Genomic DNA, 25329 nt, shown 5'->3' with positions numbered 1-25329 from the left:
TGCACATTTGTACCCCTTTGGCCTTTTCGTGCCTACAAATATGTTTCTATTCAAAACCTGACAACAATGTTGGCCTTTTTCGATACAATTAAATCAAAAGTTCAAGAGAACATTTAAATACTTTTCACAGAAATAACCATTCAGCAATTTAAAAAATGTAGAGAGACATTTTATTATTTTTGTTGTGAACAATATCAAAATCAACACATTTTCACATTGTGGGCAGCTTTTTGGGGGGAGAGAGAGTGTGAATTCTTTCAAAAAGTATTTAGAAGGATAGATAGAGAGCACAATGTCAGGGAGGTGTTCTTTTGGCAGATAAGTAAAATATAAAATATGGAAATTTTTCAAAAAGTTGGTGTAAAAATATACACACACAAATAAGACAATAATATAAAAATACAGCTCAGCCAATGGCCTCTTAAAATTTACCTTTGGCATTACATTTGTCAGCCTAACACAAAAAGACCCTATAAAACAAAACTATTTAAAAAAGTTCATAAATTAGGTTGCAAGATCCTTTGCTTGATTCACCAAACTCCTTTCCTTCCTGTCCACCCACATAAGCATGACTAGTGAGGTATATAGAACGTAACACTGTCAGGCGTATGCACAATAAAAAAAAGTGCATAAACAAAGAAGTCCTCCCATTTTCCTGTGAACAGGTTGAATCTGTGTGTTTTTTTTCCCCCTTCAGAAAAAACAATGGTGTGTTTTTACTTTGGCAGGATGAAAATGAACCCATAGAAACATGAATGTTTAAGTCCCAGCAGCAGTGATCCATTTCTCATGGTGACATTAATTCGATGCCACAAATACTATCAAGTTGTTGGGTTGCTTTAAAATTTTCTGTGTAACGTTCTGCAGAAACATCATACATCAAGCACCATATCATACTGTTGCCCTTTCTTCCGCCTGCCACATTTGGTGATAAGAACCAAATACAAAGTCAAAAGCATAACCCAGTAGCATGCATAGAGTACTGTACCAATGATGAGAACAGTCTGTTTTGAATCAGAAAATGACTTTTTTGATTCCTTGCATATAGTGAAAATCACACCGCCTAGAAGGATTGTAAACCAAACAGATACTGGAATAAGTCCTATGAAATTGACGACAATGGTTTTTCTTCCTGATGTGCCCCACCCTGCTTTGTTTATTGTGGCTATTGCAAACATCTTCGCTGGAAGTAAACTTGACATGTACAACACTGAGTAGAGTGACATGAACACCATGACAATGTTCCCCCTAAGGCAGCTGGCAAAGGAAGACTTTACAAGGCCCACTAACTGAACTGTCAACAAGAAAAGGAGGATGTTCCAGATTTTCCCCCGGTAGAAAAGCTGAATGACTGTGGCAATGAGGAAGAAAGGAAAGAATCCAGTGATTACAGCTTCGTAAGTCATCCACAAATGATGTTTGTGGAACCACATTGCATTATACAGCCACTCTCTAAAGTATGATTTACTCCAACGGGTCTGCTGGTTCAACCACCTTAGGTATTCTATAGGTGTTTCAGTAAGGCACTTTGATCTAGCTGTGTACTTTGTGGCATAACCCAGACTCAGCACTCGGTTAGTCAGATGTCTGTCATCTCCAAAACTACACTGGGAGCCCATAAATTCTTGATTGTACCAATCTTCCACAAATTCATGCAGTAAGGAGTTCCTGTACATTCCCAGAGGTCCACTGATGCACTGTACACAGCCAAAATAGGACTGACAGGCTCGTTCTATGTTAAATGCCATCCAGTATCTCACGCTGCTAAGAAAGGAGATCCAGGAATCATACTTGTTCAAAATCTGCAAGTAAAAGGAAATTTCAAAAATTAGCTCTTAAAAAATGGAAATATTTCTGGAGCAGAAACTAACACTCATGAAGTGAATGGCACTAACCAAAATATGGGACAATGAATTGTGGGAAGAGCTGTCCACCTTGACAATTCAGGATAAACATCAAGAGTTACCATTAAAACGCCAGCACTTTAAACCAAGGGTTAGACTATCAATTCCTACCAAGCTGAATTGGCTCTTCCAGAAGCCATGCTTCCTCACTGACAGTGACTGTTCAGAGTCCCAGACATGTCTATTCAGAAGGGCATTGCTAGGGAGGTCAAAATAAACATTAAACAGGATCCTGTCCCACCAAAACTTCTCTCCCTTCTGTCCAAAAACAACATGAACCTTCCCCTCACTCCCACAAAGAATCACCCTCCCCACTCATTGATCTTCCTTTCCAGCCCCATGTACTGACTCTTCCTCTGTGCCATTCTGCCCATTCCCACTTAACAGACCCCAAAAGACTCCTGGGGACACACCCCCTGTTGTGCTCTGTTTCTGCTGTGTGCCACAGAGCAGAAGCGCTGCTTAGGGACCATTCACCTCCCTCTCTGAGCTCACACTGTCTCTCACCTCCTTAACTCTCACGCTCACAGGTAAGTGTAATGCCTGATTTGTTCTGAGCAGGGTGCAGCAGAAGGGAAGGTGGGCAGCAAGCTCAGACAGGGACTCAGGCCCAGACCCTCAAAGGTATTTAGGTGCCTAACTCCCAGGCCCTGGGCCTCAGCTATTAGCTGTCTGGCCATCTGACCACATAGCTAGCAGGCTGCAAGAGTAAAGATGTTTCTCCTTCATCCCATGTTAAAAGTCTACTGGGTGGAGAGGGAAACTAGAAGTTTTTTTTATAAAAACCGAAGACCAGTGAAACTGTTGTTATGCATTTTTTTAAATAAATCCCACCAGAAGCAATTGTTTTGAAAGAAATAAACACCCCTCTGCTGCATTTTCAACCCAAACATTGCAGCACTGAAAATGCACTAAAATGGGTGAACTTGAGTGGCTGGTGTTAAATTGATATGGATATCACAGGTATCACAGGATGATGATAATCAAGGGGACATGGTAATACCAGGGTGCAAAATATATAGGAATGATAGAGTAGGTTGTGCTGGTGGGGGAGTGGCACTATCTGTTAAAGAAAGCATAATCAAACATAGTAACAATGTTAAATGAATCAAACTGTACCATAGAATCTCTATGCATAGGAATTCCATGCTTGAATAATAAGAATATAGCAATAGGAATTTATACTACTGACTACCTGACTAGGATGGTGATGGTGACTGTGAAATGCTAAGGGAGTTTAGAGATGTTACAAAAACAGAAAACTTGATAATAATGGGGGATTTCAACTATCTCCATATTGACTGGGAACATGGCACCTCAGGATGAGATGCAAAGATAAAATTTCTAGATACCATTAATGACTGCTTCTTGGAGAAGCTAGTCAAGGAACACACAAGGTGAAGGCAGTTCTTGATTTAGTCCTAAATGACACACAGGATCTAATCCAAGAGATGAATATAGCTGAACTGCTTGGTAATAGTGACCATAACATAATTAAATTTAACATTTTTGTAGGGAGGAAAAGACTAAAGAAACCCATTACAGTAGTATTTAAGTTCAAAAAATGCAACTACACAAAAATAAGGCGGCTAGTAAACGAAAATTAAAAGGAACAGTCACAAGAGTGAAATGCCTGCAAGCTGCATAGAAACTATTTAAAAATATAAAAGACACTCGTGTATGTATACCCCAAATAAAAAAATACAGTAAGAGGACCAAAAAATGTCACAATGGCTAAACAACAGTGTAAAAGTGGCAGATAGAGGCATGCTTTAGAAATTGGAAGTCAAATCCTATTGAGGAGAATAGAAAGAAACAAAAACTCTGGTAAATCAAGTGTAAAAGTATAATTAGACTGTCCAAAAAAAGAATTTGAAGAGCAACTAGTAGAAGACACAAAAACTAACATCAATTTTTTTTTAAGTACATTAGCGGCAGGAAGTCTGCCAAACCATCAGTGGAACCATTGGATGACTGAAGTGCTAAAGGAGCACCCAAGGAAGACAAGACTGTTGGGGAGAAGCTAAATGAATTCTTTACATCGGTCTTCACGGCAGAGGATGTGAGGGAAGATTTGCCACATCTGACTCATTCTTTTTAGGTGAGTGATCTGATGAACTGTCCCGGACTGAGATGTCAATAGAGGAGGTTTTGGAACAAATTGATAAATTAAAACGTCACCAGGACCAGAGGGTAAGAGTTTTGAAGGAACTCAAATACGAAACTACTAACTGTGGGATGTAACATATTGCTTAAAACAACCTCTGTTTCAGATGCCTGGAGGATAGCTAATGTAACATCATTTATTTAAAACTGGCTCCAGAGGGAATCCTGGCAATTGCAGGCCAGTAAGACTAACTTCAGTCCAAGGCAAATTGATTGAAACTATAGAAAAGAACAGAATGATGACATGACGGGGAAGAGTCAACATGGCTTTTGTAAAGGGAAATCACGGCTCACCAATCTATTGCAATTCTTTGAGGGGTCAACAAACATGTGGACAAAGTTGATCCAATGGATATAGCGTACTTGATCTTTCAGAAAGTGTTTGATAAGGTCCCTCACAAAAGGCTCTTAAGCAAAGTAGGCAGTTATGGTAAAAGATGGAAGGTCTTCTCATGGATCAGTAACTGGTTAAAAGATAAGAAACAAAGGGCAGAAATAAATGGTCAGTCTTCATAGTAGAGAGGGGTAAAAAGTGGGGTTCACCCAAGGATCTATACTTGAATGAGCGCTGTTCAATATACTCATAAATGATTTGGGAAAAGAGGTAAAAAGTGAGGTTGCAAAGTTTACAGACAATATAAAATTATTCAAGATCGTTAAGTCCAAAGCTAAGTGAAGAATTAGAAAGGGATGTCACAAAACTGTGTGCCTGGGCAACAAAATAGCAGATAAAATTCAATGTTGATAAATGCAAAGTAATGCACATTGGAAAACATAATCCTAACTATACATACAAAATGATGGGGTCTAAATTAGCTGTTGCCACTCAAGAAAGAGATCATGGAGTCATCATGGATAGTTCTCTGAAAACAGCTGCTCAATGTGCAGCAGCAGTCAAGAAAGCGAACAGAATGCTGGGAATCATTAGGAAAGGGATAGATAATAAGACAGAAAATATCAAAGTGCCACTACATAAATCCATGATACTTCCACACCTTGAATACTGTGTGCAGTTCTGTTCACCTCATCTCAAAAAAGATAAAATTAGAATTGGAAAAAGTACAGAGAACGGCAACAAAAATGATTAGGGGTATGGAACAGCTTCCACGTTAGTGAGATTAGAAAGCTTGGGACTGTTCAGTTTAGAAAAGAGATGGCTAAGAGGAGATATGATAGAGGTCTATAAAATCATGAATGGTGTGGAGAAAGTGAAAAGGGAAGTGTTATTTACTCCTCATAACACAAGAACGAGGGGTCACCCAATGAAATTAATAGGCAGCAGGGTTAAAACAAACATGAGGAAGTACTTCTTCACACAACACACAGAATCGGTGGAACTCATTGCCAGGGATGATGTGAAGGTCAAAAGCATGACAGGGTTCAGAAAAGAATTAAATAAGTTCCTGGAGTATAGTTCTGTCAATGGCTATAGTCCACATGGTCAGAGAAGCAACCCCACACTCTGGGTGTCCCTAAACTTCTGACTGCCAGAAGCTGGGACTGGATGACAGGGGATGGATCACTGGATATATTGCCCTGTTTTGTTCACTTCCTCTGTAGCATCCGGCACTGGCCGCTATTGGAAGACAAGATACTGGGCTAGCTGGACCATTTTTCTGAGCTAGTATGGCTATTCTTATATTCTAATGAAAATATCAGAGAATGTGACTACAAACAAAAGTGGAACTGACTTCAGTGATTTTCATGTCCTAGCTCAGAGAAATATAAAAGTAAAACAGCATACGGAGTGACTAGTTTATGGGATTTCAAAAATACTTTCAGTTTTAATAATCAAAGCTGGAAATAGTAAAATAATTAATGGAGAGGAAGGGTGGCCTATTGGCTAGGGTGCTAATGTAACAGTCAGGAGAACCAGTTCCCTATTTTACCACAGACTTCCTGTGTAACTTTGGGCAAATCACTTAGGCCCAGATCCTCAAAAGCACTTAACTCCCATTGAAATCAGTTAGGTACCTAAATATCTATGAGGATCTGGGCCTACCTCACAGGGGTGTTGTGAGGCTAAATATATTATAAAGATTACAAGGTCCTTAGATACTATGGTAGTGATGAGTACCACCAGAGATAGAAAATCTCTTAAAATAAACAGGACTCTAAAATATTGCTACAAAATTCCCAATTCCTTGTGTTAATTCAAGTCTGGGGATAATTTTGTTTTAGAAATATTTGCTATTAATGCTGCTCAGTTAATCTGAAGTTCACCATATCCACCTGCACATCACCCCCAACTCCGCCAACCATTGGATCTTCCTCTAAAACCTTTACCATCTCCACCGACGAGGCTGGATCAAGCATTGTATCTGAATCACAAACCTATAAGTAACACAAAGAAAAAAAGAAAAAATGGAGTTAGGGAATGCACTAGAGAAGAAAATTAAAAATAAGAGGGAATATAGTGTTTCAGTGTACATATTAATAAAATCTCTGGAATTTGTGTTGTTACTTCTGCTAAGGGCATTTGATATCAGACAACTAGATTTATCATTGAATGAAACAGAGCATTTGTCTGTATAGTCACAAAGAATCTTCTATTTTCCATATTATCTGTATTTGTTTATTGGCACATTGGATCAACTAATCTGAACAAGAGAGATATTATTTGAGAGAAGGCGCTAAGACCCATATGAATCAAAACAAAACTTTTATGGATGGTCTGCAGTTTCCTGGCAGAGCTTTGGCACAGGGAAACCGGATGTGTTTGCACCCTGTTCAAATGTTTCCTATTCTCATAAGGGAGATCAATGAGGAGTTAACCCACAGATGCTTATGTAGATTAGCTAGGAGTCTAGGAAGAACCCCAATAGCACTTTCACTAAGAAAAGGGTTTAGCAATTCATGTGAAAGTACATATTGTGGATTTCAGGACAAATTCACTTTTCAGTTTAGTTGCATGGAACGTTACAAATAATACAAAGATCTGACATTTGATATGAAAACTATTTGGTATTTTCTTCAGTAGTTTTATAAAAAAAAAAAAAAGAAAAGGCTAAAAGCAGCAGGTCACCAATACATAGAGATATTGGTACACAAATGGATGACACACTCAGGATGGCCCCCTTTTTTTGGCACCCAACTTAAAGACACCTAAAAGGGGCCTAATTTTCAGAGGGTGGATGCTCAGTGCTGTCTTTGAGCAGGGGATTGGACTAGATGACCTCCTGAGATCTCTTCCAACCCTAATATTCTATGATTCTATGTCTGAAAATCAGACCTTTTTAAAGTGTCTTAAGTTGGTCACCCTAAAAATGAGGCACCCAGAATTACTAGCCACTTTTGAAAATCTTGCCTTCATTTGCAAAACAGCCATGCTTTCACTGTGTTGTGGGATACAACTGTTGTTACCAGACCCACTGAGACAGTTGTATTTGTAGTGTAGATGTGACTTTAGTTGACTTCATCATTCTTTAACATGACTCGGTGGTTGGCTTACGCTAGCATTGAAGTTTCTAAGACGCTCATCAGACTTTTTGAGTCAATGTCATGAGTCAGTCATGTGCCCCCTATGAACAGGTGCTAAATAGACCTAGCAAGTGCTGGCAGCATCTCTGCGGGGAGGCACTTCCTTTTTCCCATTTTTCATAGATTCCAAGGCCAAAAGGAACTACTGTGATAATCTAATGCAATCTCCTGTATAACACAGGCCATAGAACTTCCCCAAAAGAATTCCTAAAGCAGATTTTCTAGTAAAACATCCAATCTTGATTTAAAAATTGTCAGTGATGGAGAATCCATCTCAACCCTTGGGAAATTGTTCAAGTGGTTAATTACTCTCACTGTTAAAAATGTTCACATTCTTTCCAGTCTGAATTGGTCTAGCTTCAACTTCCAGCCATTGGATCATGTTATATCTTTGTCTGCTAGACTGAAGAGCCCATTATTAAATATTTGTTTCCCATATAGATACTTATAGCTATTAATACTTTTGGCCATTGTTTCTTTAGCAGAAACACTTCACTACAGTTTTCCTGGACAGATGATATGAAAGATCCTGAACCAGCAAAATAGGAGATATGACAGGCCTGATTCTCCACTGTGCTCCTTGTACAGCCATTTACATCCATGCAACATGCTTTCAAATTAGAATAGCACTTTGCACCCTGATTGGACTACACAAGATTTGAGACCATGGAGGATCAGGCTCATCAGGTTTAGGGAACAAACCAGTTTAATTTTTCTGAGGTGAGTTGGGGAAAGGTGGTTATTTACATTTTTATTTATTTATTCTCTGCTCTTTCCATGAACTGTTCATGTACCTATAAAATCCTGCTAAGAAACTCTTTCCTGTACCCCTCCACCTTCTCTGGCCTTTGAAGACCCCATGGTGTTGATCCAGCTACTCTGGTAGCTCCTTTGCAAGGCCTCAGATGGCATGATGTTCAAATCTTGCACACTTCGTCATGCAATGCATTCTGGATTAGCCTGAGAGTGTAAGCAACTGGAACACTGACCCTTCCAGAGCCCGGCAGAGAGGCTCCATAACTGGTTGACCATCAAAAGAGGATTTTTAAAGGTGAAGCCCAGGGCAGCTGACTTTCAGGTCCACAGGGAGGAAGGGGAGAGCCTCTAAAAAGCTTGAATTGCTTGAACAATCATCACAACTTCTCAGGGCTTAGTCAAAACCAAACCCTGAACCTTGTAAGGTTTATCCATTGCTAGTGTCAAAAAATGGCCTGATCCTGCAAACCTTACTCACCAGAGTAGTTTTTATTCACTGAAGGCAATAGAACCATTTCCAGGAGTGAGGAGTACTTCTGTGCATGTGGATCACAGAATCAGGCCCAAAACATAGGAAAACTTGTACAGAATCCAGGACAGCTTGAGACCAATCTGTCTTTGCAGCTTTGGAAATGGGGATAGGACTCTGCCTAATTCATTTTAAAGTGAACAGTGTGATTAAGGCTTTAAAGGCCAAGTTGTGGTGAGTGAGGTAATGCAGCTGTAAAAGATGAAGCAAATGCTACTTCTGGCCTTAGCTAAAGAATTTCTCATCTGTGTTTGTAAGAACTCCATTCCCTCTCTCTCCCCTTTTATTGAATAGTCCTAGCTGGCTTTGAAGGCTTAAAAATGTCTCCTTTTTACAGACTCTGTCAATGCTTTGAGATATTCCTGAGAATATTCCCTAATACAGGGGTCGGCAACCTTCGGCATGCGGCCCATCAGGGTAATCCGCTAGTGGGCAATGAGACATTTTGTTTACATTGACCATCTGCAGGCACGGCCCCCCCACAGCTCCCAGTGGCCGCAGTTCACCGTTCCTGGCCAATGGGAGCTGCAGGAAGCGGCGCGGGCCGCAAGGACATGCTGGCTGCTGCTTCCCACAGCTCCCATTGGCCGAACTGCGGCCACTGGGAGCTGCGGGGTGGCCGTGCCTGCGGACGGTCAATGTAAACAAAACGTCTCCTGGCCCACCAGCGGATTATCCTGATGGGTCGTGTGCCGAAGGTTGCCGACCCCTGCCCTAATAGGTTATTGCATGTTTGTATCCAGGGCATCTCCCAGAATGAAAAATTACCTCTGATCTCAATTTACATTGGCAAAGCAGTGATCTTCCAAAGTAGATAATTTTTTAAAAAATGTAACGATTTTGATAAGGGAGGAGTACTGTTAAGTATCAGGAAATGCCTCAGACTTCTCAAATAACAGTGCACAGATTTAGCATACTCACAGAAAGTCTAACCGTTTTAAAAAGGTTACAAAATATGCTTTCAACGGTCATGCTGTTTTCAAATAGACTGAAAGGAGCACTGTGTTCATAAGGGACTAGGATGGGCTAAAGCATGCTGCATGAAATATACAAAAGCTGCTTTATGTCAAGGTATGTTTGAATTGGCATTGGCCTAGAGCTTTAATACCTACCTGTACATAATCCACACTTCTCCCCAGCGCTTTGAATGCTGTGTACATTACTTCTCTTTTTCCACCCCATTTCTGCATGATGCAAATACTTTTGTTGGATAGGACTAGTTGAGTTACGTGTTGCATACTCTCTTTATGTGACTCTTCTGTCTCACCTGGACCCTTCTCGTGAAAGTTATTCCTCCATATATAAGTGACAGATTTGTCCCTGCCCATGATTTCACTAAAAATGTCCATCATGTAAATGTCATCTTCTGAGTTCCCATCAATGACCATGATAACTTTAATTCCAGGGTAGGTCAATCTTTTCACTGAAAGTAAACATTTTCTTAAGTAGTCAGGATCCTCTTGATAGGCAGCAATACAAAGGGCAACTGTTTTGTTCAACTTTATTGGAGTCTCAAGTGATCTTTTCATTTTCCGGTGTTCTAAATAGGCAAATAGGCTTTGGATGATGAGATGTGATGCCAAAATAGCACCATAGAGTCCAAAAGAGAAATAGTAATTATCTGTTTGGATAAACTGGTAGCCAACAATGTAAGCAGCTGTGATTCCGAGCAGGAGGGAGACCCCAAAGAGCGTGGTTCCAAGTATTCTCAGGATACATATAAATCTCTCACAATGCATCTGCAACAAAACCAGAAAAATAATTAATGTGATTGCTGTTTCCTGCTACAGAGTGTAATCTGGGTGGTCTAATGGCTAAAACACAAGATGGAGAATCAGGAGATACAGGGTCTGTTTCTGCATCATCTTGGCCAAGTTGTATCATCTCTGTGTTGCACTATTCCCAACTTGCAAAATTGGATGCCAATACTTCACAAATTTGTGAACATGTATAAGGTCCTCTAAGATCCTCTGACAAAAGGTGCTATCTATATAAGAATCTGATCCTAGAAACCTGGGCTTGCTGGATGAGACCTTAAGTATAATAGTATTGAAGAGACTTTTAAAAAATAGATGTCTGGCTAGTATGTATGTGAATATATATATTTTATATATATAGGTGAACTCCCAGCTCTGTTGAAGTCATGGGAATTTTTGCCATCGACTTCAATGGGATCAAGATTTTACCCATTGAAGTCAATGGCAAAATACTCATCAACTGCAATATAGCTGGGATTTTACCCAGTCTTTGCAATTCTGCAAAACTTCAGTTGATTCTGACAACTTTCTACATTCTTAGCTTAGCTGTCCCTGGTATCCCCTTTACTGAACTCCAAGGTATGCAAGATCTAACAAGTATGTAAGGTGCTAAGATATACAGCCTGGTGATAAATGGTATGTAAAAAAGTATGCAGGCAGGCAGGCAGATTAGCAGTATGGTATATTCCTGGCTTTCTTTCAATCACAGTCAAACCAACCATTTTATGCAACAGATTTCTTAAAACTAACATAAAACATGTAACATCTTCAAAGTCCTGATTCTCATTCTTAACTTTAACTGCATGCTTTGAATTTCATTGGATTTAAAGACATACTTGAGTGCTTTGCTGAATCAGGGCCTCTCTTTGTATTTTGGGCTCTTTCCTTTTCCATTATTCACATTTTCCCTACTGTTATCAGCTGGCATGTATGTTGATAATATTCATCACACCATCTGTTGGCCACAGTTGAATTTGGAACACCACCCTTTTACATCATATATGCCTGCAGACCACCCCCTGAAATACAGGGGGAAATCGCTACTAAACTGTAGCAATGCAGCTGTACTCAGCTGTTTACATTTCAGTCTGCAAAGTTACAGCCATGGGGAAAAAAATCTTTCAACGAAAAATAAACCACAGAATTTTAGACTGAGAAAAAATGCACTTCTTCCTTTTTGCTATTTTAAAGTGATATATTTCAATATGGGAGGAAGGTTCTGAAATTTACATTTGGAGACAATAGTAAAGTAAGTAGCATAACCTGGACTCTATAACTAAAACTTGCTTGAATACCTAAAGCCGAATTTTGGCAGGTGCCATAGGTACACATCAGCAAATTTATGGCCAGCAGTAAGTCTATTGACTATAAATTGACAGTCCCTATTCTGACCTGTCTGAAATGTTGCAGAGAAGATCACTCCAAAAGCTTTCCATGACAGGAGTCTTAGGGTCGGTGGGCAGCAATCAATCCAGCAGGGGTCGATTTATCGCGTCTAGTTTAGATGCGATAAATCGACCTCTCCCTCAGCCCCCCGAGCGATCTCCCGTTGACTCCTGTACTCTAGCTCGGTGAGAGGCATAGGCAGTGTCGACGGGGGAGCGGCAGCAGTCAACTCATCATGGTGGAGACACCACAGTAAGTCGATCTAAGTACGTTGACTTCAGCTACATTATTCACGTAGCTGAAGTTGCGTAATTTAGATCGATTTCCCCCCCTACCCAGTGTAGATCAGGCCTTAGAGAAGCATTACAGAACATGACCATGAATGCCAAATGATAGGTGCATTAGAAATAAATGAATAAAATAAATTAAATAATCTCATCTAAATTAGATGATCCTAAAGATCAGAATATGTGGTCCATGTGTTTATTCATCTTTCATGTAAACTGGTTCCCTGACAGCTGAACTCAAAAGGTTTTATGCCGTCTTACACCTGGGCTGAATTTGTCTCAGTAATGACTCTTTTATAGCATGTTTACTCATTTTCCATCCATCTGTTCTCTGGCCCAACCCAGAATTTTCCTGTTAGGGAGCAGGGGCCAATTCTGAAGCACTTAGAGGAGAGGAAAGTGATCAGGAACAGTCAGCATGGATTCACCAAAGGCAAGTCATGCCTAACTAATCTAATTGCCTTTTATGATGAGATAACTGGCTCTGTGGATGAGGGGAAAGCAGTGGATGTGTTATTCCTTGACTTTAGCAAAGCTTTTGATACAGTCTCCCACAGTATTCTTGCCAGCAAGTTAAAGAAGTATGGGCTGGATGAATGGACTATAAAGTGGATAGAAAGCTGGCTAGATTGTCGGGCTCCACAGGTAGTGATTAATGGCTCCATGTCTAGTTGGCAGACGGTATCAAGCAGAGTGCCCCAAGGGTCTGTCCTGCGGCCGGTTTTGTCCAATGTCTTCATTAATGATCTGGAGGATGGCATGGACTACACCCTCAGCAAGTTTGCAGGTGATACTAAAGTGGGAGGAGTGGTAGATACACTGGAGGGTAGGGATAGGATACAGAGGGACCTAGACAAATTGGAGGATTGGGCTAAAAGAAATCTGATGAGGTTCAACAAGGACAAGTGCAGAGTCCTGCACTTAGGACGGAAGAATCCCATGCACCACTACAGACTAGGGACCAAATGGCTAGGCAGCAGTCCTGCAGAAAAGGACCTAGGGGTTACAGTGGACGAGAAGCTGGATATGAGGCAACAGTGTGCCCTCGTTGCCAAGAAGGCCAATGGCATTTTGGGATGTATATGTAGGGGCATTGCCAGCAGATCAAGGAACGTGATCATTCCCCTCTATTCGACATTGGTGAGGCCTCATCTGGAGTACTGTATTCAGTTTTTGGCCCCACACTACAAGAAGGATGTGGAAAAATTGGAAAGCGTCCAGCTGAGGGCAACAAAAAATGATTAGGGGACTGGAACACATGACTTATGAGGAGAGGCTGAGGGAACTGGGATTCTTTAGTCTGCAGAAGAGAAGAATGAGGGGGATTTGATAGCTGCTTTCAACTAACTGAAAGGGGGTTCCAAAGAGGATGGATCTAGACTGTTCTCAATGGTAGCAGATGACAGAACAATGAGTAATGGTCTCAAGTTGCAGTGGGGGAGTTTAGGTTAGATATTAGGAAAAACTTTTTCACTAGGAGGGTGGTGAAGCACTGGAATGTGTTACCTAGGGAGGTGGTGGAATCTCCTTCCTTTGAGGTTTTTAAGGTCAGGCTTGACAAAACCCTGGCTGGGATGATTTAGTTGGGGATTGGTCCTGCTTTGAGCAGGGGGTTGGACTAGATGACCTCCTGAGGTCCCTTCCAACCCTGATATTCTATGAGTCTGATACATTACAATAGAATTGAAGCAGTTATACGTAACTAACTTGCTACAGTACTGGTCATGTTATCATATTAATTCTCTCTTCCTATGAAATATATCTGCACAAAAATGCTGAGTTCTGTGTGGTTGTGTTTCTAGCATAACTTCCCCTCAAAATATTTTCACAAGATCAAGAAGTGGGTTTCTGGATCTGATGAAACAGCAATTTTTTTTCCATCGAAAACGATCTAAACTAAATATAGTATATATATATAATATATTATGCATATTATATAATAACTAACTAAATATAATCCCTGGCTACAAAACTAATGCATACTTTGACCTAAATTTGTGGCTTTAGTGAACTCTCTTTCCCCTTTTATACATATAAACTAGGGTTTGACTTTTAACTGACTGACTGTCTGGGAGAGTCTGGAAAAAGCTGTTCAAGGAACGTTCTCAAGCTTTAGCATGTGGACTGTTGATGTTTTGCCCAGTAGACCTGATCTTTATCGGTTCGAATATACACAAAGAGAGAGGAGCCAAAAAGCCTCCACCCTGCTTTAAACATTTTGCCAAGGATCTTACAGGAAATTCACATTTTCACATGTCTGGGGCCAAAAAGGAGTGCTGAGTCAAACAGCACCATTCAGAGTAGGCAATTGCTCTGTCAGAGACTTTTAAGGCCAATGGGAACTATTATGAACATAGTCTGGCCTCCTTCATAACTCTTAGCCACATCCTTAATCACACTTTGAACATGATTTTACTGAATTTTACATTTGAGCACAACTCCAAAACTATCAGAGAAACCAAAGACCTAACTCAGGAATGTATTATTCCAATTTTACACTGCTGTAACTCCTGAATCAGGCCCGAGGTGGCAAGCATATAGTGAAGGTTAAGTGCCAGGTTTAACTTTTCAGATCACCATTTTTTTTCAGTGACTTCTTTAATACCCCTTTCTAAATTATGGCCCTACGCCTAAATCCTGCAGACAACCATTAACTTCAACAGGAGTGCTGCCTAAATAAGACTGTTCAAAGGTATCCAGATTTGGCCCTTTGTTTTGATTAAACCAGAAATTCCAGCCCTGATCCAGCTCCTGTTGAAGTCACTTGGGGCTTTGCCATTAACTTCAAAGAGAACAAGATCAGATCTATAAATACATGTATAAATTACTACGCTCATTAAGGGCTTCATCCGGAGCCTGTTGAAGTCAGAGAGAATCTTTGACTTAAGTGGGTTTTGGATCAGGCTCTCTGAGTGAAATCTTGTTGCCCATATCATGGGATCATGGCCCAGATCCTCAAGGTATATAGGCAATGGAAGGTAGGAGCCTAAATATATTCGAGGAACTGAGCCCAAGTGCCTAATCATGCACCATTAAAATCAAGGGGTATATCTACACAGCCTGCAGAGGCGAGCCTTCCAGCCCAGCTCAGCAGATTTGGGCTAGCAGGGTTTGCACTAATGCTCTAAAAATAGGTCGGTAGGCAGCACTTTGAAGTTGCAGCTTGGGCTTGGGGCTGGGGCTCTGAAGCCTAAGGAGTAGGCGGGCTTGTATTTAGTTGTGACTCTTGAGTTCCTTTCCCAGACCTGAGGAAGAGCTCCATGTGGCAGGATAGTGGGCCTCACTCGCCAACAGAAGTTGGTCCAGTACAAAATATTACCTCCCCGACCTTGTCACTCTAATATCGTGGGCCCAACATGGCTACAACTACACTGCAAATATCAAGCATAATGTCTGTTTACGTTAGCATGATGGTGTCAGTGCATGAAACATAGTGTTTCTCACCACTGCTGAGATTAAATAGATCTTACTCTACACTAGCCATACCTGGCAGTGTAACTAAAACCTGAAATTCTACAGGGCTTTTCATAAACGCTTCTGGATAAGAATGTGTGAACGACTATAGAAAGTGGAGCTGTGGCATCTAATTTATAATTATGGTCCAGGTTGTGCCATTTTTACTCATGTTGTATAGTATGTTAGGTTCTGAATCAGGAAAACGCTTCAATATGTGTTTAAGTTCACCCATATCCAGGAGAACACTTAACTCTCAATGAGAGTTAGGCATTTGCTTAAAGTTAAGGGTGTCCTTAAGTGCTTTCCTGGCTAGGGATACTTTCCTGAATCAGGGCCTTACTCACCAAGTTATCCCATGGAATAGATGGGACTAGTGACATAAGGTACTGTTCCTCTTGAGTGAGGCTGGCACAGTCTGGCCCTGAGAGTGTAAATCAGTTTCCATAGATGCAGAGGGAGTATTCCTCTCAGAGACCAATAGGAGCTGCACATGATCAGTGCATATGAAAAATGAAAAGGCCAGAAATGAGTAGGGCCCTACCACATTCAGGGTCCACTTTGGTCAATTTCACGGTCATGAGATTTTAGAAATCATACATTTCATGATTTCAGCTATTTAAATCTGAAATTTCACAGTGTTATAATTTTTTGGGGTCCTGACTATACGGGGGGTTGCAAGGTTATTGTAGGGTTGGGTGCGGTACTGCTACCCCTTCATACCTGGGCAGACAGAAAGCGGCAGCTGCTGGCCGGGAGCCCAGCTCTGAAGGCAGAGCCACCGCCAGCAGCAGCGCAGAAGTAAGGATGTCATGGTATTGCCACCTTTACTTCTGTTCTGCTGCCTGCAGACTTGGGCCCTCAGTAAGGAGCCGCCGCTATCCAGCTGCCCAGCTCTGAAGACAGCAGTGCAGAAGTAATGGTGGCATGATATGGTATTGCCACTCTTACTTCTGAGGTGCTGCTGGCAGGGTGCCGCTTTCAGAGCGGGGCGCCTGGCTAACAGCTGTCACTCTCCAGCTGCCCAGTTCTGAAGGAGGTGCAGAAGTAAAGGTGGCAATACTGTGACCCCCTTAAAATAACTTTGCAACACCCCCTTCCCCCCCCCCCCAACCAACTCCCTTTTGGGTCAGGCCCCTCAATTTGAGAAACGCTGGTGTCCCCTGTGAAATCTGAATAGTATGGATTAAAAACACACAAAAGACCAGATTTCGTGGGGGGAGACCAGATTTCACAGTCTGCGACGTGTTTTTCATGGCTGAGAATTTGGTAGGGCCCTAGAAATGAGAGTTCAATCTAATAAATAGATAAGAGAATAATAAATAGAATTGGGGAACAAAATACCACAAAAATAACACATATTGATATAAGAACACTTCAGCATTCAGTACCATAGACCCCTTAAACATTTGTGTAGCTGTTTTCTCAAGTAGTGAAAACCTTCAGGTGGTCCTCTCCATCTGCTAATATAGGATTTGGAACTGGTGACTATTAAAGGAGGTCAAATTAAAGTCAGACTTGTTTGCAACACATGGGATGTAGCTCACTACATCAGCTGTTTAAGAGAGGTCCCTAATGTGCAATGCACACACAGCTTTTCAGAGGAAACCCTGAGCCACTTTTTTTCCCCAAAAGATTGAAAACAAGAAGGGTGAGATATAAGGTCACAAATACAAAGGAAACTATGTGGGGGTTTTTGTTAGTTTGTTTTTTAATAACTTCTTAGCCATTTCAAATTTTCTGGGATAAGCTTTGAAAAAGGAGGATTAACTTTACAGTATGATCATGATACTATTTAGGAATGTTTGTAATTGGGTTTTGAAATAGAATACTCATAAGGGGTAGGGGGAGTTAGGACGCTTTGGAATTTAAAGTTTGGTCAAAATGTGGTTCTGAACATCAAATGAGATTACAAATACTGCAGGCCATAATATTCCATTGCTTTTTCTCATGAACACCACTGAAATAGTTAAACCTCTGTAGTACAAAATGGCCCAGATCTAGGGACATAGCTTAAAATTAAACACTCTTTATAAAGTGGAGTCATTTCCAATTTTGCCCTAGTAAAAATGTATCCAAGTTGTATGATACTTTTTAACCTTTACAACTATATTATACTGAATAATATTTCCTGGAAATGTAAGGGACACAACAGATTAACCACACAATTTAGTTTCCCATGTGTACAAGAAGGATAGTGATACTGACCTTCCTAGTAAAGCACTAAAGTGCTTTGAGATCTACTGATGAATAGTTCTATATAAGAGCTAAGGATTTGATTTGTATCTCTTCCCAGTGTCATTCAGAATCCACCAGTTTTGTAATTTAATCTCTCTCTCTCTCTCTCCCCCTACCATATGTCAGTCCAAACCTTGCTCACCTTACCCACATGAGTAATTCAATTGATTTGAATGTAATTATTCAGATGAGTAAAGCAAGTCCTATAGTCCTTACTCAGGCTAGTATTCTTGTTGATATCTATGAGATCTGATCACAAAAGGTTTTAATGTCTCACGCACATATCAATATATAAACAGATCTCCCACTGATGTCAGCAGGAGTTGTATGTATACCGCCAAGGGAAGAATTTAGTTAGCCCTTTATAAGCCAAAACTTGATTTCCTTACCCATGTGACTAGTTGGTTTTGGCTTCAGTAAAACAACTAGGTCTGCCCAGTGTGTATGTGGGTGTGTCTAAGAGAGTATATACACAGATTGATATATGCTGTAATGTGTATATATACACAAACACTGTATATACACATATAGTGTAAACGGTATCTGATTATTATGAATTGGCATCCAACTTAAAGAAATGTAGATGTATTTTGGCAGCAAAATAAATACTTCAACTTTGAAGTACAAATGATTCCATAAAATATGAATTATAAGCATAAAATAACTGTCCACATTCCCTCTTCCAGTTTACAGCTGGCAGAGGGGAAACAAAAGTTATGTTACATCTGTACGGCTTTGTATCAACAGAGTTACCATAGCTGTTGTTTAGAGTTATTTGTCACTTCTAGATTTTACATACCATTTATCTTTTCAAAAGGGTCCACATAAGACTAAAGTTAAGCCTGGTTTTAGGTTAAATAGAAAGAACAGGATAGCATATCAGAATTAATGACAACAAACTGTGCCTGCCTTTAGAAGTTTTTGAATACTGGACCAAGAATCTTCTCTTTCTACTCACTACTCCTCCAAAAAACTACACAAATGTATTCTCTTATGAGCCTTAGCAAGGCCTCTGTTGTTTGTTAGTTTTGTCCCTGATGTAAACAATGGTGACAAACTCATAGGGTTATGCAAAGGTAAGCCATGCTTGTACAAAAAAAATCTATTTTATCAATCGTTTCCAGTTTACCTGTCATGCAGTTTAGGTACGTATTTGGAGTTAAACACTTTAGCGGTTCTCAAACTGTTGGCAGGGACCCCAAAGTGGGTTGGGACCCAATTTTAATGGGGTCACCAGGGCTGGCTTTAGACTGGCTGGGGCTTGGGGCTGAAGCCTGAGCCCCACCACCCAGGGTGACCAAGGGCTTCAAGGGGGGCCCCCTGCCTGGAGCTGAAGCCCTTGGGCTTTGGCACTCCTGAGGCGGTGGAGCTTGGGCTTCCCCCTCCCCTCGGCAGTGGGACTCAGGCGGGTTCATGCTCCAGTCTGCCCTTCTGGGACCATGTAGGGGGTTGCAGTGCAATGAAGTTTGAGAACCCCTGAACTAATTACATAGTAGTAATGCATGTTACCCACCTTAAATAAATTTGATTGGTGTTTATATCTTTGTGATCTTATAATTTATTTACTGCTTATTCATAGATCATAGGCCATACCCTACTGGACTGACTCATGTGAATGGTCCCATCACCTTCAATACAGGAATCATTTGGCCCTGTGTATATAACTATGGAGGAGGAGACAAAATAATTTGTTTGCTCCAATGCCGTAAATATGTATGGCCAAATTCTCTGCTAGTGTACATGTGTGAAATTTCATTGAAGTCAGTGGTGCTGTGTCCTTGTGCACTAGCAGAGAATTTGGTCCGTGGTATATGGGCAAGTGTGTAAGAAGAGTTACAGGCTTGGCATGAAATCCTGGCTCCACAGAAGTCAATGACCAATTGACTTCATTGTGCCTAAGCTTTCAACCATGACTCTTTAGTATTTGAAGGAGAGATGCTAGCTTGAAACTAATACTTTAATATGAATATGGTCATTTTAAAGTGTCCAAAGCCCCAAAAGACTAAGAACTGGATCCTGCAAACTCGTTTGCCTGTTGAGTTGCATGAGGAGTCCCATTCAATGTAATGAAATGGTGTCCCTAGCCTCTGTTTGCCAGAAACTGGGATTGTTCTGTTCATTCCCTTTGGGGCACCTGCCATTGGCCACTGTCAGAGGACTGGATACTGGGCTTGATGGACCTTTGGTCTGACTCAGTATGGCGGTTCTTATGTTCTAATGAGATTACTCATGCAAGTATGTGTGTGCAGTCACACACAACTGCAATAACCTACCAGTTCCCTTGGAACAAGTACGGAGGCACTCATGCTGTATGCCTCAGTGTGTACTAGTGAAAACGTTTGTTTTCATTTTGAAAACTGTGATATGTATTAATATTTTAAAGTAAGCAAACATTAAGAGTCTGTACAGCTTCTATCAATGTGTGATAAGGAAACCTCTGATCTCTTCTATCTTGTCACTGGAAGACCAACTGAAATTTGGAACTCGGTTCTCTGCTATTTTAGATGGAGCATCTGCATAATACATAAAATTAAATTCAAAATAAAATTAACGTAACACTTTCATGGCAGGAGCGATGTAGGAACATTAATCCATAATGACCTCCACATCAGTATGTTGTTTTGTGTTGTCTGCGTGGTTCCGAAGTGTGCATGGGGCAGATTGTGATCTCTCTTGCACTGGGGCAAATATGCAGAAGCTCCGTTGAAGTCAATAGAGGCTAATCAGGTTAAGGGAGATCACAATCTGGCTCCTGGGCTGGTCTCCTCCAGGCACTTATGTATCTCCCAGGCTGCAAACCTTTTAAGCAAGGGAAGCTCACTGCTCGTTGCACAGTGCTCCAGGGCTCTTTGCCAGAGAACAGCTCCACTTCCTAAAGCGGCACATGCCAAAGGGCTAGAAAGCATCAGTCTCCCAACTCCTGTCCTCCTCCAGCGAACTCCCCCTCCCCCGACTGAGCTAGGGAGCCCTGGGCTCGGACCTCCACTTCCTGGGGAACCCCCCTGCCGCAGGCATTAGCCAATCAGGGAGAGGCGGGCTCTTGCATCACAGGGGGGCGGCCCCTAATGCAGTGACCTCAAAGGTATTCCCCGCTCTGCCACGTGGGTTGCAGCTTGTGAATGTCTTCCCCCGGCAGCGGCCGGCTGGAGCAGCGGGCCGGGGAGCGGAGCCGGCGCTCGCTCGGCGCCGGCCTTTCTTGACCCCGTGCGGCGGCCGCGGCTCTCCCTGCCCGGCGGCCTGTGCTCCATGCACAGGTACGTACCCCAGGCCGGGGCGCCTCCTGCGCCGGGGAGACCCGCCTCCCGCTGGCGCTGAGCCATTGCCGGGCGTGGGATGGGCTCCCGCAGCACCGTGACAGCTGGACCCCGCGGAACGTGACACCGGGGGCTCTGCCCGACACCCCCGCCGCTCGCCCCCTGGCTGCACCACGGCTTGGGCCAGATCCGCCCTCCTGCTCCCTCCGCCCCCACGGGGCGCGTTTGGGGGGTTCCTCCTGCGGGCGGGGGCACAACGAAGGGGTGTCGCTCCAGTGGTGGGGCTCGGAAGCCCGCCTGCCAATCAGCCTGTCCCCGATTTGCTCTTAAAACACGTGCCTAGCTCGCTGGCTGGCATGCCACGTATCTCCCCCTCCCCAACCACACACGCGCGCGAACCCATTCAAACTGGCGTGGTTGGGACTTGTGACCGCTGGCATCGGAGCCCAGCAGGGCTGCTCCAAGTTACACGCTCCTCCTCAGCCTGTGCAGCCACCGGGCGCCTTAGGGGAGGTGCTAAAAGTTTTCCTGGTAGTGGTAGGTTCTTCTCCCCCCCTCCCCCCGCCTCTAGACTCCCCACCCCCCCGGGAAACTTCTCTCTCTCTCTCCCCACTTTTCAGAGTAGCAGCCGTGTTAGTCTGTATTCGCAAAACGAAAAGGAGGACTTGTGGCACCTTAGAGACTAACCAATTTATTTGAGCATCAGCTTTCGTGAGCTACAGCTCACTTCATCGGATGCAGTGATCTAAGTTTATCTCTAAGGTGCCACAAGTACTCCTTTTCTTTTCTCCCCACTTTGTATTTCAGCGAGACGTCTTGATCGCGTTTGCGCCCTCTGAGGTGGGGTTGGAGGACACCCCCCCCCCCCAGCTCCCTCCCCACTCGGCCTCCCTGCAGCCCCATCCCTGCCTGTGCTCCTGTCACGTCCCCCATCCCCTGAACGCACAGCGGAGAGGGAGGGGATCACGGTCATGTTTGCACAAGTGTATAAATGACTACACTGTGTGCAATCCAAAAACCCAGCAGCAGGCTGGATATGGTGCGTGAGGATGGCCGGGGAGGCTCCAGCCCCAGCGCACCTTTGCAGCTTACCGTGCCCCGCATTTCCAGCGGATAAAGAGCGTGAGCTCGGCAAGGTCTAAAGCATATTTTTAGGTGAGAGGTTAGTCTACAAAATGCATCAAGGCAACTCTGCATTCTCGTTTATTGCCAGAATAGGTGTGCATGAGGGGAGGGTAAATACCCCCCACATACCATTCAGATGCATATAAATCGATCTCACGTCCCCTTTGCAACAACTTTAATTCGAAGTTTAAAATGGTTTGTTCCTCTGGAGACGAAATAAATATAAATCACGTACCTTGTTTGTCCTTTGCTCATAAAGGGTCCTCGGCTTGCTGGGTGGTCTTGTATTTTGTAGCTCCTGCGGAACAGTTTCCAGGATTGAGGTAACAGATCAAATCGCGGGGTCTCAAGGATTGAGCATCAAGGAGAAATACAAATAATCATTGGAAATTATTCACTCGCCCTCATTTCTCTCCCACGTGTTTTCCCTCCCTCCCCCCTTTTCCTTTCTCTGCTGCAGTTTCTAGCTCAAAAGTTTCTCTTAAAAAAAAAAAAAAAAAAAAAAAAACACGGCTTCGAAATAATCGACGTGAGGCTTGTTTCTGGCGCTCGAGCGCACGGTCCCGTTTGAAACGCGAGTCGCCAGGAGCCCGGAGAAGCGGCGGGCTCTGAAAGTCGCGGGATGGGCAGCATCAATCGCCGAAAGTCTCTGTGGGGATGCCTCGCAGCTCGAGCGCCTGGGTCAGTGAGGCGCAGCAGCGGCGGGCGGGCGGGTAATATTTTCCAGACGTCTTGACTTTTCCTTTCCTGCCGTTGCTTTTCTGCCTCCTCCACGTTATGGGGTCTTTTAACAAGTGAGACTTGGAGGTTGTTTTAATAGGGCGGAGGATGGGGACAGGGAGGAGGAAGGGAGGTCCTGTGGGGAGGGGTGGGGGGGGGGAGGAGGAAGAACTGCCCATTCGGACTAAGTTGGGTCTAGAACCAGTTCAACGGAGTGAATTCAATTAGCCTAACGGCAAACATTTGCAGAAAAATGCAATACACATATGTTGTCACCACCTGATTTCCTCTTCACGTACAGCAGGTCGGAAAGGAGAGCCTTGCTTTTAAAATCCCTTGAGCTGCATTTGCACGCTGGGGCTGCAGAAGTTTCTCCTGCGACCATACTTCACACAGTACAGTTCTTATAAGTGAACTGCTTCTGTGGATTTATGAATTAATGTTCTCTTCTTGATCTGAATTAACTTCAGTTTCTTAATCTATCCAAGCTTCCAGGATTACCTCACACGCTCACTGTCTCTCCAACTACTTGCACTAAGAAATAACATTGAACCTTCCCACTAGCATGGCTGACTGCTGCAGATGTAGTTTCCAGAAACTCGGAAATAAACCATATTGTTTAAATAGATAAGCCTCAAATTGTCATAGGAGGTTTGCCCAAGAATCTTTATACTGATCTGTCTCTCTCTCTGTCTATACATGTATTGTAAGCTTGCAGTTAACTCTAATAATCTGTTCACGTGGTTAACTGCAACCCTTCCATCAGCTTCCAGAGTCACAGTGACCTGTAAATATTATTAGCTCTGATATAGGAGATCGTTATCTTTATGTCCCTTTGCTACTTCATTGTAAATTTTCTCAGATCCGGAGAGCGTTTTTTTCCTGGGGAAGCCTGGAAGTTATTAAAAAGGACCACTAGGTGGCACTGTTTAGGAAATAATAAGAAGTAAGATACACATGCTGAGTGGAGAATCACAGCAGCCAGCCCTCGCTAGGTTGTTAAAATAGACAGGGTAAACGTGGGTGAACATATATATACACACATATACACAGCCTAACAGATACTGGTGTACATTTAAAAGCTGTTTCTTTTGAGGGCAGGGATCATTTTAATTTTTATCTTAAGCCATGCTGTTTTCTTTCGTCTTAATAAGGTAGTTACTGGGCTAGACGTTCTTTTAAGTCTACAGACCTGGTCATGTTTAATCACAGTTGTGAAACATGATTGTGACTCTTCACTGAGTTATTATCACCGTTCATATTTGCTAGTGTGGGGGAGAAACAACCATGCATGCTCTAATCATGCTAGGAAACTATTTTAAGTCCGGTGGGAATGTTGAAATGCCAATAGTGATTCTGGACGACCCAGTTTACCTCTTGCTCCCATGGCTCATGAAGCCATATACCAGCCCCCTCAGCAGCACCAAGGAGCATTTCAGCTACAGGCTTAGCAGGTGCAGAATGACAGTTGAATGCGCCCTTGGCCATTTGAAGGGTTGCTAGTGTTGTTTACTTTCAAGATTGGAACTCAATGACAAAAATACCCCAATGGTTATAGATGTCTGCTCTGTCCTGCATAATATCTGTGAAGCCAAGGGGGAAAAGTTTCCCCTAGGGTGGAGGGCAGAGGTGGCGCAGCTGTCTGCTGAATTTGAACAGCCAGATACCAGAGCTATAAGAAGAGCTCAACACAGAGCCATCTGGCTACAGGGAGGCTTTGAAAGACCATCTTAATAGTGAGCCAGAGTAGCATGTGTTGCTGAAGTGTTCTTTACCTGATCTTTCTCTTTTGTGGCCCGGAATGAATCTTGTAGTGATTGCTGTGTGTGTAGGACTATAACATTGTCAATGCACCTATTAATATTGTTTGTGAATGTTGTTATGGGTTCTGTGACACAGCGCAGTGACATGAAATTGATTGCTGTCAGACCTGCTCATCACCAGCCAGCGTATTAATTCACGTTGTGAATTAATAAAGATGAATTATGTTCCAAAAATATAATTTTATTCTGTAACATTAGCCAGGCAATTAAAAACATTTAGAATTTAATAAAACTTAATAAATTAAGGGGAAAGAACTTAGGAAGGGGAAAGGACAATCACTTCCATTTCAGGTACACATACACCAACCATGGTTTTCACAGGTCAGTGTATGCAAAAGCTGTTATTTTCTTTAATGTCCCCCCGGGTAAGGGTAATGCACTGAACCCTGATGCCACATGGAATGTGGGTAGAGGGAGGGTATAGGGAGAGTATAGGGAGGTCCTGATGTAG

At 42.5% G+C, this 25329-nt stretch overlaps 1 protein-coding gene across 1 annotated transcript; it reads right to left on the bottom strand.

The window, feature by feature from the left end:
- Positions 1 to 729: 729 nt before the first annotated feature.
- Positions 730 to 23611, bottom strand: HAS2 (hyaluronan synthase 2). The gene is made up of 4 exons (XM_007063393.4): positions 22571 to 23611; positions 9948 to 10574; positions 6303 to 6404; positions 730 to 1802 (listed from the first exon to the last, which is right to left on the bottom strand). The coding sequence occupies exons 2-4, from the start codon at positions 10572 to 10574 to the stop codon at positions 873 to 875; spliced, it is 1659 nt and encodes a 552-aa protein (XP_007063455.1). The 5' UTR covers positions 22571 to 23611; the 3' UTR covers positions 730 to 872.
- Between the last annotated feature and the right edge of the window lie 1718 nt (positions 23612 to 25329).

The sequence above is a fragment of the Chelonia mydas genome, chromosome 2 (assembly GCF_015237465.2).
Source record: "Chelonia mydas isolate rCheMyd1 chromosome 2, rCheMyd1.pri.v2, whole genome shotgun sequence".
NCBI classification, from domain to species: domain Eukaryota; kingdom Metazoa; phylum Chordata; order Testudines; family Cheloniidae; genus Chelonia; species Chelonia mydas.
This window is presented reverse-complemented; position numbering and strand designations above follow the sequence as displayed.